Raw genomic sequence first — 17,506 nt, forward strand, 5'->3', positions numbered from 1 at the left:
GCTTGAAAATCTCAGGAGATTTCTGTTTCTGTTTCTAAGATACTCAAACCACCCTGTCTAGCACCAACAATCATTTCACGGTCAAAGTCACTTAGATCATATTTCTTCCCCATTCTGACATTTGGTCTGAAAAACAGCTGAACCTCTTGACCACATTTGGTTGCTGCCACATGATTGGCTGATTAAATATTTTCAAGCTGGTGTACAGGTCTACCTAATAAAGTGATCACTGAATATATATCACCCATGTGAAATGTAATTGACTTGACTAGTTGCACCACCTTCAGCAACAATAATTCCAAACGTTTCCTATAATTTCATATCGGTCTTCTACATAGTAAGAAGTTTAGCCCACTCTTCTTTGCAGAGCAAATTCTGCTTTTAATAAGACAAATTGGTTGGTTTTTGAGCATGAACTGCTAATAAAAAGGCATCTGTATTGGGATCAAGTCAGGTCAGCCATTCAGATGTCGACTTGCCTTTGTGTTTTGGATCAATATCTTGCCGCATAACCCAATTACACTGCAGCTTCAGCTCACAGGACATGACGGAACATTCTCCTTAAGACGTTTCTGGTACAATATGTATAATATTACATTTTTGTCTAGGGATCCAAAACCATTCAGTGTGACAAATATGCAATAATAGAGGAAATCAGTAAGGGGGCAAATACCTTTCATGGTACTGTAGCAATTAGAGTACCAATTACAGTATTAATACTGTAGTATTCAAGAGACAAGGCCTGCTAGAGGACTACTGTACTGTATATAGTACTTGTGTGAGAAAAATGCTTGAAAAGAAGTATGTATGAAATGGTTTTTTTCTTCATATTTTACCGTGTTCACATTGCAGCACAAGCAATTGACCAGTTTGTTGTTTTTTGTTGTGTTGATGTTAGCTTCTAGAATCATTGTTTTGTAGTCTTTCCAAATCAGTTTTGAGTCTGAAGCAGTTTTCAAAGTTCTTAGTGTTGTCAAGGATACAGGCAATGACAGCCTGAATATGATCCATTATGAAACATTTTATTAAATACAGAATTCACAATTATTTTTGAAAGTAGAAAAAAAATGAAGAAAAATCTGATTTTTGATTATATTTTTTTCAAGTAAATTGGCTGCACATTAAATTACATTTTATTTGTAAAGCATTTTTTAGAGACACTGTTGCAAAGATGCTTTGCAAAGGAAACAAAGGAAAATTGAGCAAAACCAGGCCTGAGCCCTTGAAAGGCAAGCGATTGAGGTAAAAAAAAAAAAAAACTTCCCAGTGGGAAGAAAAGCACAGAGACAGTGGTGAGAAAAAAAACCCCTCCAGTGAGAAGAGATCTTGGGAGGAACCCAGCCATCGGCTTGAATCCCCAGAAAGCAAGCAATTGAGATAAAAAAAACAAAAAAACTTCCCAGTGGGGAGAAAAGCACTGAAGTGGTGGAGGAAAAAAAAAAAACAACAACCCAGCTATAGGTGGGGGGGGGGTGGGAAACTCTGCAGGCCACCCGGGTGTGGGCTAATAGTTAATACTCACATGCTCAGCAGATAGCTATGCGCTCCTGCATAGAAGGCATGGTATTCCAGAAGGGCCGTTCTTAAATTGCTTTCCAAGCGAGCGCGGAGTTTGTGTACTGCCTGTTCAAAGCAAAGGGTTTTTCACGTTCCTGGATGCAAGGTAGTGATGTAATGCGGACCCTTTCTGTGCAAATGGGATTCGGCAGAGCAGGAAATGAGATTAGACCTGCCAGCTTTCAGACCAGACCTTCCCTTCTATTAAATGCGGGAGGCCCTTTGAAACGCTGCATCGTCAGCAAAGCAGGCATTTAAAAACATGTTTGGCACTTACCGCCTGGTGCTACAATCAACAGGCGCATAACCAGGGGGGAAACTGGCATTTTCACACCGTGCTCACCACACATAGTCACCGTGGGAATGCGCTCTTGACTTGATAACCTTGGGTATGCTTAAGCATTCAGTCTCGGGTGTTTTTCACAAGAGCATGCGGTGCTGTTGCCTGTGTATAGTATGTACAGTGCAGTCACTACTAAAATGAACAGGTTGCTACCGGTTGCTACAGCCACTTATCCGCCAACACAGCCCATAATCTTGTCGTCAAGGAAATTATCACTTGATTAAGAACAATCCACATGATATTTCCAATTGCCACTATCCATGAAATCAATGTCTCCACCAAGAAACATGGGGTCGTCAGACTGGAATTGATTTTGATTTGTTCCACCCCGTCTCTGTCACTCACTGGACCACTACCTGCTGACCTGCAGACCTCAATCTCTGTCTCTGTTTGACAGTTCGCTGCTGTGATCAGGGATGTTGAACATGGTTCTTTTTTGGAAGCACCAGTGTACTGCATTATTGATGTAATAATTTCATGCTCATTCCTCATTGGTCGCTGCGGAGGTTGTTTTTCATAACAGGTCACACTGTCTGAAAAAAGGGTTCTTTGGATTGTCTCCATGGATGAACCTTTTTCATTCTCATGAAACCCTCTGTTATTTATTATTATTATTTGTTTGTGGCTGTCACTGTATTTAATACATCTTAATTACTTGGGAGCAGTAGGCAGCCTAATGCCTTGCCCGAGAACCAACTCCAGTTTTGAGGTCTCTGCCTTGGTCAAGGGTCAGGAGCACACTGAAGGACAATTTACACTCCAATTAACCTACCCTGTGTGTCTTTGGACTGTGGGAGTACCTGGGAAACCCATGTAGACATGGGGAGAACATGCAAACTCCACACAGAATTGCCTGGTGCTCGAACCCAGGTGCTTCTTGCTGTGAGGCAAGGAAGCTACCCCCTGCACCATCATGCCACCTTCATAGGTGTAAAGTGTGAAAGCTCCCAGACAAATCATTTTGCCCAGCAAAGAAACCTTGAAATAGAGAAGCTCGTTATATGGAAATACGATATTTGAACATTCCTTTCTGAGAGTAGGTCTCCTGGTTTGACTGTAAATGCAGTGGGCTTACTTTCACAGTCTGCATGAAGATATGGTAACTCTACACAGCCGAGCTGATTTGCTGGCTTTGTCCCTGTGGAAAGCTGACTACACAGAAAGAGCTTTTAGATTTACAAAACAATAAATTAGTAGACTTGCAGTTGGAAGTGCAATGAACTCCTGTTAAGATGTGAAACTGACAACATGATGCCAAGAATGTCATCCTACCGGTTGGAAAAAGCTATCTCCATTAACTATCCTCTACGTTTATGATGCAATTTAAGTTAATGCAGGCTCTTATGGGGATTGATGATTGTTTTAAACTTATTAGGCCTAGCCATTACGGTTTGATGCTGTTAATATTGAAAGATTGTTTTACTGCATGCTTAAGCTGTCAATATGACTACTTTTCAGCGACTAAAGAAGACATGTCAGTGTCAGGGTATAGTGCATTGACAGCCATATTGTGAGTGATTAACAATGGGCAGTTTAGTGTTCAGTCTGCGAGTGCATATTAAGCCTTGGACTGCGTCTGTTTGCCAGTAGTGCTTTGTGGGCTGCTTTACCTTCGGTCCTGCTGTATTGCAGTAGCCTATAATTTTACTCACAAATGCCATTGCCAAAATAGGCCGTGCCATCATTCCCTTCTGGAATATACACTCAATGAGCACTTTATTAGGCATTTATTATACTTATTTTTTCTACTGCTGTAGCCTATCCACTTAGTTATGATGCACTGTGCGTTCAGAGATGCTCTCCTGTGTACCACTGGTGCAGTGCGTAGTTATTTGCGTTACTGTCACCTTCCTGTCAGCTTTGACCAGTCATTGGCCATTCTCCTCTGATGTCTCATTAGCAAGGCGTTTCTGTTTGCTGAACTGCTGCTCACTGGATTTCTTTAAATTTTTAATTTTTTTAAAATTAATTATTTTTTTGCACCATTCTTTGCAAACTCTAGACTAGAGACTAGTGTGCATGAAAATCCTTGGAGATCAGCAGTTTCTGAGATACTCAAACCACCCTGTCTTCCACCAACAATCAGTCCACGGTCAAAGTCACTTAGATCAACCAACAGAATGGGGAAAAAATGTGATGTAAACATTAACTGAAGCTCCTGACCCGTATCTACATAATTGTATGCATTGCACTGCTCCCACACAATTGGCTGATTAGATAATCGCATGAATAAGTGGGTTTAATAAAGTAAAAATGTTCCTAATAAAGTGCTCTGTGAGTATATGTGGTTCATTAGCATTTTTGAGACTTCTGGATCAAAAAATCTGATGGTCTATGGGAGAAATTAATTAATTAAAAGAGTTTTTCTAAATCCTTTAAAATACATAACACTGCACATTTGTTTGTATATGACGACAAATTTCATCCAATTCTTATCGTCTTAAATGTACCGTTAGCCACCGTAGAAATTTATCGAGCCTGGGAACCCTCACAGAACCGTTTGTGATGATGTATAACATGGGCAGAAGTGTTAGCTTTTTGTTAGCAAAGGAAATATTTCAGTTGGAAAGCGGCATCGGAATTCAGTGGATCTAGTGCCACGTGCCAAATGTGTCCGAATAAAAACGTCCTAGTATTAAAATGGCAACTTAAATCACAGATTGTCACATAGACGGTTATGTGAAACTCCCAGGCATTTTTCCCGTTGAGAAGTACCTCTTTTTTTGTGACTGGCATCTGATTGGCTCGCTAGCACCAACTTACTGAACGCTGTCTGTGCCGAGTGATTGGATCTTCTGGCTAGAAGGTCCGCTGTGGTGAATCAAACAAGCTTACGGTTGTCACTTCTTCACGGAATTCCAAACTGCTCATATGGATGGTGTGGATTTATGTGGGGACTGTGCATTTTGATACTTTCACAGTGTTTTTACAACACCTTCAACTCCTTTATTATCCACTTAGCAAGGGAAATGTAATTTCCCACAGTATAGGACCTTTAAATCAGAAAAATGGCTTTCATAGGTGCCTCCATAACACAGTGCGTGTACAGTACATTGGAGTCTGACATGAAATTAATTGTTTTGGCGGAATAAATGGTCCAGATATTGATGTGGCGTGTATGACAAGCTTGTAAAGATTCTATGGAACCCATTCATCAGTCAAAACTTAATATTATTGATAGCGGTTGGAAAACAACTCTTAAGTGGATTTCCTAGTCTTTATATTTTAAAATAAGCAGTGATTCAAGGAAGCAAAAATCCATTTAATACCTTTAACGTATGTTCCGGACTTGACTGTGGAGTAGAGATTGATTGTTAAAAATCACATAAATGTATTTTGCAGCAGACTAGAGTGCACACGTTAAAGTCACGATTACAGTGTTTAATCATTTCTCTCATTCACTCACTGTCACTTGAGGGAGAGAAAGCCCCTTAATGGTATCCCATTAATCTTAGATAGCCAGGCCCCCTCAAGGTTAAGACTGAGCCTGGATCCCTTCCTCTTATATTCTAATTACATTGCCTATACAGTAGCTCTTATACAATGATTTCAAAGGAATGTATCAGTGCCTGTACTGTAACTATTTTTTCTGCATGAAACTTCCTTTTGTTCTTCTGTGGGTCGAATATCCCCCATTGCCTGTGGGATTGCTTGGGTTCATTCAGATTTAAATAAACCCATTATGATTTAGGTAATAACCTAAAACATTATCTCCACCAGAAGCAGTATTATTTTTATACTGTAATTATGCAAAAGCCTCATTCTTTGTTAAATTGCACAGCAAATGCGTGAATTTCTTTACGGCGTTCTTACTGTAAATTAGGTATATTGTACATTACTCCACAATGCGCCTTCTGCAAATACGATAAGAGATGCAAATGAAGTGTCTCAAAATGAATCTATTCAGAAACACAATTACTTGTGATTGATGAATTTGGGACATGTTCAATATAAGAGCATATTGCAGTGATGATTAAAATGGTGTATGCTGCAGAACTAGAAAAAGTTTTCAATGTGTTACTTCTCACGGAATGTTTCTACGGATGGCTCCAAAAAACGAATGAATTGTCAAGAGTGCGCTCCGTGTAAAAAAGGCAGGATGAAAACACCATTTGGGCGTAATTGAAGTCCACAAAAAGAAACATTCAGGGAATTTCGTTGTACGGAAACGGTGCCATTTATAATGCCAGAAATGTATTTGTGCCTTTTTAGGCACTATGTCGCTGACTGAAAAGTTGAAGTGTTTGAGGATGTGGTGATTAGGAAGTCAGACCCATCCTTCAGGAACATCCTTCTCATAAACTTGCGTCAAATATATTCTTCTCCGCTTTTATCCTCATCACAGCCTTTGATGATCTTTTTCAATGAATAGAACGTTCTGCATATGTGAGGACGGTCTTTGACTGTGGTACACGTTGGCCTAATTATGCATCAAACAGACGAGACTCTGAAATTCAGTTAGAAGGCAGTAAATGAAGCGATGCAGGCTTGCACAATTGAGGAGACCAGAGACACTGGTCGCATCGCTTGCTGCCTAAAAGACGCTGTACGAAGATTTTGGTGTCAAAATGTTCAGTTTTGGGGTCAGAGTTTGTGTTTGCAGATAACTGAACTCCATAATCTCGGCAGAACAAACGTGTGCCATCCGTACTTGAAAAATGGCTTCAAGATTTTTTGCAGAAGTAACACCTTGGGAAGCATCACTTCTCTTTGAAGGGCTGCCATGAGCAAGCCACAATGTGGATTCCGTGACTTGGTACACTTGACTTGCAATGTCACGGCAACACGTAGGCCCGCACACTGAGCGCAGCAGCCCCGTGTAAGAAGTTAGGAACCCTTACATTTTCCTGAAACTGCCCTTTGGTGGGCCACCCCTTCTGCACTACCACACAGCCTTCAAGCATCTCTGGTTTCCCACAAACGCTGCCGCCTTCGCCTGACGCCGAGACACTACCCTCTGTATAAAGTTACAGCAGTTGACACTTGACAGAATTTCCACTGCCCTCCTTTCTGAAGGCTCAGCAGGAGTAAACGGCCCAAAGTATCCGAGCGGAAGCGATTTACTTGTAGCTTGGCAGCTACGATAACATTCAGGAACAATGGAGTGGTTTCTGTAGGAGGTGGGAACATCCTCCCTCGAGACTGTGGGTAGGTTTGAAAAAGTCAGCAAACCCCTCTGTCAAATAGTTCCTCTTTCTCCCTTGGGCGTGTCAGTACTGAATATCTTGGCTCTGTGCCCGTTTTGTACACAGTAGCCATGTGTTAACCCAACCAGAAGGAAGTTGTACATGTGATGAAGTGCATGAAGTAAGATAACTCACTCTCTCACTCTCACTCTCACTCTCATATTTACTCATTTACACACACTATGTGATATGAGACCACAGCTAATACTGTAATACACTCACATACACAGGCTCTCCCACACCCAGTGCATCACAGGCTCTTGCACACTTGTGCGTACCTCTTGCTTTCACACAGGATTTCTCATCTGAGGTGATTGAGCACTTTGAGTTATGCGACTACGGGACACGACCCCTGAAGGCGCAGGGCAGTCGCATACAGCACCTCGTCGCTTCCCTCAGGACATCCTATAGAAGGACAGCATTCTTAACCTATAGATAACCCCCCCCCCCCCTCGCTTCATGCCTGTCAATAGCACTCTACGATAAACAGCAACGGAGCGGTTTCCATAACGACGGAGCCGTTTGTACGACAAGCCGCCCGCCTGGAGATGCAGGGGCTTCGAGGAGCGCGTTCCGGGCGACGGCAGCGTTGCTTCCCACTCCGCGTGTGGTCTACGGCAGGGTGCCTCTTCTGACTCACAGAGCCCCATTAAGCAGAGAGGCTGGTGAAGAGCAGCTATCTGGGCCTGCCCAGGCAGCGCTGACTCACGGCCTGCATTATCTCCTTCCCGCCATGCCATCTCGCTCACCTTCAGACGCGTTCGGCGCTAAGCGGTAACCGCTCTCACCCGCCATGTGACGTCACGCGCCTCGGAAACACCCCCCTCTCTTCCTCAAACAAGGCCTACTGGGTCTTCCACAGTTCAGGGATTTGGAAGAAGGTGCCGTAGCAACGCAGTGGGGGGGGAAATAAAAAAATGCTAGCATTGGGTGGGAACGTTCCAGGACTCATCTCCGCTGCGCTTAAAAAGCAACTGTCCCATCATCCTCTGTGTCTGCTCAGCAGGAAGCCCTCCCTGCATCCCTCTGCTAAAGTCCCATCAGGCCTTGTTGGGTGTGCCGGCCCCCGCCTGGCAGGGACCGCAGGAGGCCGCAAATACCCCCATCAGAACCACCCACAGCTGCATAATTAACCCCCCCCCCCCTTCGTTTCCCCCCTCCCTGCTCTCCACAGGAAGAGGACAGACTAATTAGTGCAGGTGCCCGTAATTGGCTCGTCCGTTAAATTATTGACGATTCCGATGGGGGCCGTCTGGGCAGGGAGCGGTGGCATTTTGGGGCAGGGAAACAAACCACCGCCCACGCCAAAGAGACCCTCACGGCAGGGTCTGACCTCCCCGCACACGCTCTGCAGGGCCCTGACGCGAAGAAGACCTTTCCTTTCCTTCTCCGTCAGGCCGCACCGGGTGCTGCCGCTGGCACGCTGAGCCGGCAGGGAGGAGAGACTCTGAATGCTACACAGGTGGCTTCCGGAATAATCAGGACTGCCTTCACTGGAGTTCCTATCCATCTGCCCTTCCGCAGCTGATCCTCATCATCGCCACAATGATGATAATTACAAGAAGTAAATGAAAATGTGAATGTGCTGGCATTTTTTGTGTGTTTTTTAAAAAAGAAATTCCTCATTTGCTGATGCCTACGGCACTTCAGTCCAGAGCAATCAATATCTCGCCCCAAAGCAAAACAAACTGCTTAATTGGCCGCTGGCTCGTCGGTGCGTTTTTGGCGTTTGTTTTTCCTTGATCTCTTTTGCCGCCTCGCAAATTGCTCAATGTAACCCCACCCCCTGCGCCAGCCTGCATAACGGAGATGAGCTCTGGCTGGGAGGCGGTCATTACAGAACACACGCTCATCTGGCAACCTTTAAAGACCAGCTGAAATCTAAATTCACTTTTTCCTCAATTTAGTAAATTCCTTTGTCCGGACCCCACCCGACAAGGCCATGACAAGTCAATTACAAGTTAAAGAAATGCATTTAATTGAGTTAAATGAACAAAGAGAATTATAATACCTATTTAATACTGTATCTTTTCCATCCACCTCCTGGAAAATATCAATTTGAGGTCATCTTGTACCAGTGGCGTGTATTTTGATCACTTGTCCGTCAATTTTCCGTTCCCCTCCAATCAATATCCTTTCATGCAGCGACGTGTATTCTTCCCCAGAGCCACAGGCTACGGCTCTGCTTCCCCCTCCTCATTTACCCTCAGTCAAATCAGCTTCCCGCCCCCCGCATTTCACATGCGTATACGTCATATCGCAGAAGCCAGCGCTGCTCAGCTGGTTTTTAAGGCCAAGCCCTGCTCGTTTACGGCCAATCGGCTGCCCGGCTCTGCGCCGTGTCGCTGTTCCACCTTGGCGGGACGGGGCATTCCTTCACCCTGCTGAAAAAACAGCTCAAGCTAGGTTTTGAAACACTGGTCAAGCTGGATTTTACACCAGGGTGGCACTGTTCGGAGTAAAACGGACACTGTTCGGAGCATGCGTTGCCTGCACAGAGACATGTGACATGTTATTCACAGGACACTGTGAAGGGAGGCTCTGTCATTTTACAGTTTGTGTGTGCATGCTACATCACATTCAACCAGCATATGCTCCTCAGTCCATTCAGTTTGACTCTCAGTGTTGAAACACATGGGTGCATTCACACTGTATTACTTTTGGCCTCTAAAATGGGGGGACTGTGTATAAAAAGGGTTGTAATTCCATCACGGATCACCCGATATGGATGTAAACGCCATTAAATTAAAGGTGTCAGTCTGCACCTTAACCTCATATGCAGTGTGCTGCAGTACAGAGCCAAAAGAACATAAATTGTATCACTGTCAAAATACTTATGGACTGCATTGTACATGCAACATCACTAAAACACTAACGCAGATTAATGCAACCATGTCGTGTGGAGAGTGTGCATGTGACTCAGGGTTCAGGTGTCAATGCAGGTGTATGCATGCATTTCTATTTTTGTGTGTGTGTAGGTGTGTGGGTGCGTGTGCACACGTGTTCATATGTGCTGTGTGTGTGGACGTACTATGTGTAGATGTGACTTTGGGTGCATGGTTGTGAGTGTGCGTGTGGGCATATATGTATGTGTGTATGCTTGTGCACATTTGAGTATCTATGTGTATAACTTAATATACCTACAATAAGGGCCAGCAATAAAAGTGTCTTCTGAATGTCGATGCTTGGTGAAAACATGCGCATACTCTTTGATTATTACGTTTCCTGGTAATATTTTCTATCCTTCTCCCCAGGCATTTTAATAAGAGCAAAACATATAAAATAAAAAATAAATAACTAAAAACATGTGCTTATGAAGCCACATATTTATGCATGTGCAGAGTTGGTTACTGTGGAGAAGTATCATTTTTAGCATTTCAGCATTTCTTCAGATCTTAAAACATTTCACGCATTTCTTTCTCTCAGATGTCTCCCAGTGACCTCAAAAATCTTGACAGCCTCAAAGGTATGAGGCTTTCAGGGGTCTCTGGTCTAAAGCAAGAAAACCGCTCAAGTAACTTCAAAAGCCCCTACAAAGAGGTTGTACTGGAACTGCAGGGACCCCTGGAGGATAGCAACTGAAGTACAAGTTTAAATACCTACAGGTCCCATAATGGAGCCAAAATGGTGGCTCTACCAATTGAAGTCATCCAGTAAAGAGGTCACATTTTCATTCTGCCTGAGCAAGTGTCTTAATTTGGGGGAAGATTAGGATGAAATGTGCCTGTATTATTCTTATTGAGATTGGAGTTGGTCTAGTGAGGACAATGAACGCAATGCCATTAGGAATAATCCCGTCATAGGATTTCAAGGAGTACTGGAACAGTTTGGAAAATGGATTCTGAAAAATCCTACCTAGTCGGCCTACCAACCTTTTCTCAGGCCTGCCCAAAAATGTATTTCTGCCTTCACCACTGTTAAAATTTATTTTTGTTGTTGTTTTTTTGTGTAGCATTAGCTCATTTCATTCTGCATTTGTTACTAGTGTCACAATAAATGTATGAACAACATGCATTTATTGTGCCATTATTGTGATATTATATACTTATATAGTGAATTGATGTAAAACGCAGATTTTCAAATGTCCTGCACTCCAAAGGCACAGGTTCTTACCACCAGTGAAATTGCACTATAGCTGAAATCAAAACAAACCTTTCAGCTCTAGAGTACATGCAGGACTGTACAGACAGTCTTCCTAACCCTGGGTTTGTCGTTATTCATGCTTTCCAGATCACCACCCTGATCAACCACAAAGAAAAGCCAAAGAAGTCGGAGAAGACGCTGCGGGCCATCCACAGGGTGGGCCAGGCGGTCAACGTGGCCGTGGGGCGCTTCGTCACCGTGGGCGAGGCCATCGCCTCCGAGAATGAGGAGCTGAAGGAGGAGATGAGCCTGGCCTGCTTCGAGGCGCGGCGTGCGGGTACGTCCCCGCTACGCGAGTGTGTGTGTGTGTGTGTGTGTGTGTGTGTGTGTGTGTGTGTGTGTGTGTGTGTGTCTGTGTCTGTGTGTGTGTGCACTAGCAAGTGTGCTTATATGTGTGTTTCTGAGTGGGAGTGCGTATGAGTGATTGAGGGGGCAGGGGGTGGAATAAACATTGTGTGTGTCAGTGCAAGAATGGATGTATGTGCGTGTGTGTGTGTGCGTGCTCCAGACAGAACGAGCATGTGTATGTTTGCGTGGGAGAGCTAATGCATCTTTTGTACTGCTTTTCCATCGATTGTCCCTGTTTCTTATTAATGGATAATCTCTGGCATTGTGGGTAGCACATGCATGCAATGTCAATACAGTAATATGTCCTGAATTGTGAGTGTGAGTTTGATGTGTCTGTCCTTCTGGGTGCAGATCCAGTGTTCTCTGCATGTTTAAAAACGGGTTCCTCTTTGGCTTCGGTTTTATAAGTGGAGCGCATCAGGGCCTCGTCCTGCAGTGATGTCACGGTCACGCCGAGCTCTAGTGCAGTGCAGCTCCCACCATCTGAACATACAGTGTCCTCCATAATGTTTGGGACGAAGACCCATTATTGTCTCTGATTTGCCACAATTTTGGATTTGGAATCACACAATTAACATTTCATTTGATCTTATCTTTATTTCAAACGTAAAATCGTAACAAAATAACAGTAGTTAAAAACGGATGAACGACAAAATATAAAAAGACATCATAAATTCCCTCCACCAGCACTTAAACTTAAACCTAATTCCATGTGCGAAAAGGAGTTGGAAGAAGTAACACTTATGTACTCCTACCCCTGGGTTAAGGCATACATAATCAGATTTTATTAAACGGTATTTTTATACATTTTGGTTTCTCTTTGTAGTAATTACAGCAGTGTTTAGACATAGTCCCCCCATTTCAGGGCACCATAGTGTTTGGGATGATTTTGTTTATTACAGATCTCTAATTTTGAAGTACAGTGGCAAATAAATTAATGATCTTTGTCCTAAACATTATGGAGGGCACTGTAGCTATTATCAAGTCGAGTAATTGGAAAGTTGAGGTAATCATGCTACGCTTCTGCATGTTCTGCTCGACGAAATCTCAATATTATCGGCTAATTCACTCTGGAGATAATTTACCAGCTTGTTGCACTCAAGGGATCATTTGTTACATCAAGACTGCAGCGAAATCCTCCTTAAAAAAAGAAAAGAGAGAGATAGTGTGATTCATCTCCATTTCGATAGTGTACACTGTTATTGATGCTGGAAGCTTCTGGGTTCACCAGTTGCCTCCAGCTTCCAAGGACGGGGGCCTCCTACTCCTCGAGAGGCCTCCTACGACGTAGCGGTTGCTGGGGTCGGAGCAGGGCGAGGGTCGTGTGTCTGAGCTGGGATACCGAGCCGGGACCGCCTGCCCACACGGCAGGGATCCCCTCTCTACTCTGCAGTGTCCCTCCTGCCCGAGTGTGTGTGGTTGGGGGCCGGGGCCAAAGCCATCCATCTCCTTTACCTCAGCCCCAGGCACTTAGCGGAAAACAAAAGGGGATGTGTTTGTGCGTCTTTCAGACAGTACCGAGTACTGTGTGCTCCTCAGAGCTGTGAATAGCCCATCTGAAGTGGCGGTTGCTTCTCGTGCCCACACGGGTCCATGGCAACGAACAGGACGCGTGCGGGCCTAAACGTTTCTCTCTCCGCGTGGCAGACGCAACCCTGCGAAGTGAATGATCGATAAAAACGAGCGCGAAGGAATAAAGGAGTACTCGCCGTCGGTTCTCATGCCCGCACGGGTCCATGGCAACAACAGGACGCGTGCGGCCCTAAAAGGTTCGCTCTCTGCGTGGCAGACACAACCCTGCGAAGTAAATGAACGATAAAAGTGAGCACAAAGGAATAAAGGAATACTCGCGTGCGTGCCCCCTACGACGCCAACGGTGTTTCAACCTAAAACCGTCTTCATTAGACACGGCGCTGGTGGGCGGGTAAAATCTATAGCTGTACTCGACAAAGACAGTCATAGGTCGAAACGTGGTTGGATACGCACTGCCTCTACATCTCCTCTACTGTGAAAACGAGCGCTGAATCACGCTAATGGCATTTTTGAGTCGTGCTAGAGAGTTTTTTTTTCAAGTTGTTACACTTTTCCCTCCTCTTTCTCTCCCGATTTGGAACGGCTAAGTGTGTTTAACGACTCTCGTTGCTGCAACTCCCGCTGTGGATTCGGGAGTCTGAAGAACATCACTCTCCTGAGACGCAGGTGACGTCAGCCGCCGCTTTCCGTCACACTGCGAGACGGGCTGCCACAGACACGAGTCGGAGGAAGACTCTTCGCGTGCAGATCTCTGGGCGCTTCATCGATGTGCGGGAGGGAACAAAGCGGATGAGCCCCACAACGCGATGCCGTGTGAATTCTAACGGCAGACGTGTAAGAAGAATATAATATATAAGACTTGGTAAAGCCTTTTCTATCTCAGATCGGGGATGTTCATGACCTCGGCTGACGGGCCGCTGCACAGCGGGGGTGGGATAGGGTGCAAAGCGGTTCTGGCTGAAAAAGCGCTTTGTAATCGTTCTGGGGTGCAACCGGCGCGGCGGAAAATTAGGCTGCAAGCATAATGCAGGAAGCGGCATTGTGGGTATTCTTTGTCTCGCACTAGCCTTTTGGCCAGATTGCTTTAGTCTGCAGGATGGCACCCGGCTCAGAGAGAGAACTCTTGGCATGAATTTTCTTTTACCCTCTCTTTTCACAACTTGCCTGTGTGGAGCTCCGCTAAAAATATAACACAAAAGGCATTGCGTATCCGTTTCTGAATCTTGTTCCTTTTCAATGCATGGGACAGGAGTCTTACGATATCTATTGCGGTCGTTAGGGAATTAACAGGGCTTAATGAAACTATTTGTACGTTCATGGAAAGTGTGTTTTGTTTATTAAACATACCGGTTGAGTCGTATGCTTCTTGCAGGCAAATGACTAAACGTGGTGAATGAACGGACATTGGACATTAATGAGCCAGTTTTGACCACAAACTGCCTGCATGAGTCAGAACTGTCGCTTTAAGCAAGGCCAGTTGACATATAAATAAGCTAATGGTAACTTTTGACTTTGTCTCAGCAGGAAAGACATTGTGGCTTCAAGCAGTATACTCCCTTTTTCTCTTGAGTGTGTTCTATTACATTCCTGTTTGAATTTTTTAATCTGAAGATATCAGGTTGTCTTTAAAGGTACAATAGGTAAGATTTTTGTGTTAAAATATTGTTACAAAATCCCTTCCTATCATTGAAAAAGGCTCACTGACATGTTGACTCACCCTCTACCTGTGTTTATAGTCCTTAGATTTGGGTTTCAAAATATGCAGTTGACGGGCCGACACTCTGTACCAAAACATCGTATAGCTGTACAAAAATTCAAGCTCATTGGTTGAAAATGAGTTGTAATTGCCACAGCCAATGGCATTTCAACTTGAGCGTGTTCACAGAGAAGGGGTGGGATGAACAGTGTTGTGGTTTGAGCGTATTTGTTGCTGCAATTCCTCTCTTAACAGTTAGAAGTCTGAAATTACCTTTAAAGTACCTTTAAACAGTCTATGCTTTTTGTGTGTGGTAATTTGTGATTGTTTCTGTATCATTTGCATGAACTTGTCATGTAATATAATGTGATGTGAGTAATATAATGTAATGTAATGTAACTTTTTAGCCATTGTGAAGGCTTGATGCCCATGTGTGAATTTTCCACTGGCAAAATGCACCAAATGTTTCTTATTGAATAGGTTCATTCTTTGCTATTTATTGATTTTGCTTTGAGGAATGTGCACACTTGCAATTCAGATATGAACATATCGCCCCTCCATATTAGAAGCCATTGGAAGTTTTCACCCAGGTTGCATTTAATTTGCTTTGCACGAGTAAAGTGGTGTGATTCTACAACACAGGTCCGGTAAGACCTGTTGAATTTCACATGGAATGACCCGATTGTGTCATTCATGGAGCTGAAGAAGCCTGGACACTGAGCAGGTTCTGTTATGGCAGGAGGCTAAAAGGGCATCAAGATGCACGCTTCTGGCTACTGTTACAGAGATTTATCTGGAAAATCCCCACATTGCAGCCTCAGTGCAGACTCAAAATACAAGCGAAAAGTAGATAGGAATAGGAAATGGTACCAGTCCTCAGATATTATGAGTGTGAGATTATGTGCATATGCAAATGTGTCTATGAGCATATCTGTGAATGGCGTACATGCAGGTTTGGGATGTATATTGATGTGTATAGGTATTTGCAGGGGTATGTGTGCATGTGTACAGTACGTACATGTGTAACTGCTTGGGCATGTATGTGTATGTGCACACTATATGTATGTGCTGTTTATGTACATGTAAGGGTGTATGTATACATGTGTATTTGTGCATAGTGTACGTAGTGTATCTTTTTTTTATACAATGAAATGTTATAGGAAGGAAAGTACAGAGCCCAGCCTCATTGTGGCCTAAAGGGGAGGGAAGGCAGAGGATGTGTCAAAGAAGTGTAAAAAGTGTAAAAAAAGAAGAGGGGAATGGTAAAAGGGAGATGAATAAGGGGGAAAAGGTCAATGAATGTGCCTAGTTTTTTATTATTATTACTTACGTGTTTATTTCCTTTTCCATGTTCATAAAGACCTGCAAATAAAAAAAGAACAGAAATGCAGCCAGTCCTGACGACATTGTAGTTTTATCGCGATGGATAAATTTGAGAGCTCTGTTGGATTACTCCCTTGATAAAGTCAGCTAACATGCATCAGACCATAATGCAGCCTAGCCTATGTGCATCAGACCTTTCATCTTTCATAAGGACTGACTCACGGCATCCTGTCCCATTGACCGTTATTGTTATGAATCTCTGCTCTTATCTGTGCACTCCATGTGATCTCAGTTTGAGGGGAAGTGATGATGCCTTTAGCCTCTGCCCGACACAGTGACGTATGGCTCTGCTCTCTTCCAGTAAGGGTTTCAGAATTAAGCCAGTAGCCTTAAATTGTAGTTAGATTACAATACAATCCAGTCTCTGCCCCTTACAAAATAAATAAATATACAGAATCCTCTTTGCTCTTTTAGAGTAGCACTCAGCAGAGTTAATATTTGTGTGATTCATTCAATAGAGGAGCTGATTAAATTAGTGCTATTTCACTGGACATCTTCAATGTGAGACATGGAGGTGATTTGTGGCAAACATTTAATCCATTTAGCTGGATAGGCCCTGATGGGACTTTGTGTGCTGACTTTCAGTGGATGGTCTTGACTCAGGGTTGATGTATATTTATGTTCATAACCAAACGTTTCATTATATTACAGTGCATTATGTGTGTTGACTTAAACAATATAAAGGCTCCAAATACTGGATCTGGACAATCTTTTGTACAAAAGAACAAAGTATGTGTCATGTTGTTTACAGATATTGAATTGTTGTATACCTATCTGCATTCTCTAAAAAATATTTAAGTACAGGGTTTTTCCTGGCTCAAAATCATCTCAATCAAAATTATGCAGGGGGTACACCCTCAGCCACAGTTCCTACAGTGAAGGCCTTGTCTGAACCTCATTGATTCTTACAGTAGACATTCTGAGGGACCCTGTTCATCCGACTTTTACTGCGCTGGAATTCTTTGCCTTTCCAGCACACAGCGATTTATGATCCCTGATGTGCAAATTGGGTTGGAGGCACAGGGCAAATTCCCAGGGCAAATACATTGTCTGAAATGCATCTGATTTATATTGTAGGCATTCTGAGGAATCCACTCCACTCCGATATTACTGATTTAGAATCATTTGCTTTTTCAGGAGAAAAAGATTTGCATGGAGATTTGTATTGCCTTATTTTCAATGTTGGCTGTCAGTGGAATTATAATTATACCCCAGCACCAATTTGTATGATAACACAGCAATGCTAAACTCACCTGATTGAGAAACTAAAAGAATCGGTTCACCATGCCCCTACTATGTATACTTTGTTATTAATGT

At 43.5% G+C, this 17,506-nt stretch overlaps 1 protein-coding gene across 1 annotated transcript in view; it reads left to right on the plus strand.

The window, feature by feature from the left end:
• The window catches only part of ctnnal1 (catenin (cadherin-associated protein), alpha-like 1), a 70,076-nt gene that overhangs the window by 24,590 nt on the left and 27,980 nt on the right, over positions 1–17,506 (plus strand). Inside the window, exon 2 of the mRNA XM_061255355.1 lies at positions 11,317–11,506. Coding sequence (XP_061111339.1) covers positions 11,317–11,506 — 190 coding nt within the window. The remainder of the gene's footprint in view (positions 1–11,316; positions 11,507–17,506) is intronic.

The sequence above is a fragment of the Conger conger genome, chromosome 9 (genome assembly GCF_963514075.1).
Source record: "Conger conger chromosome 9, fConCon1.1, whole genome shotgun sequence".
Taxonomy (NCBI): domain Eukaryota; kingdom Metazoa; phylum Chordata; class Actinopteri; order Anguilliformes; family Congridae; genus Conger; species Conger conger.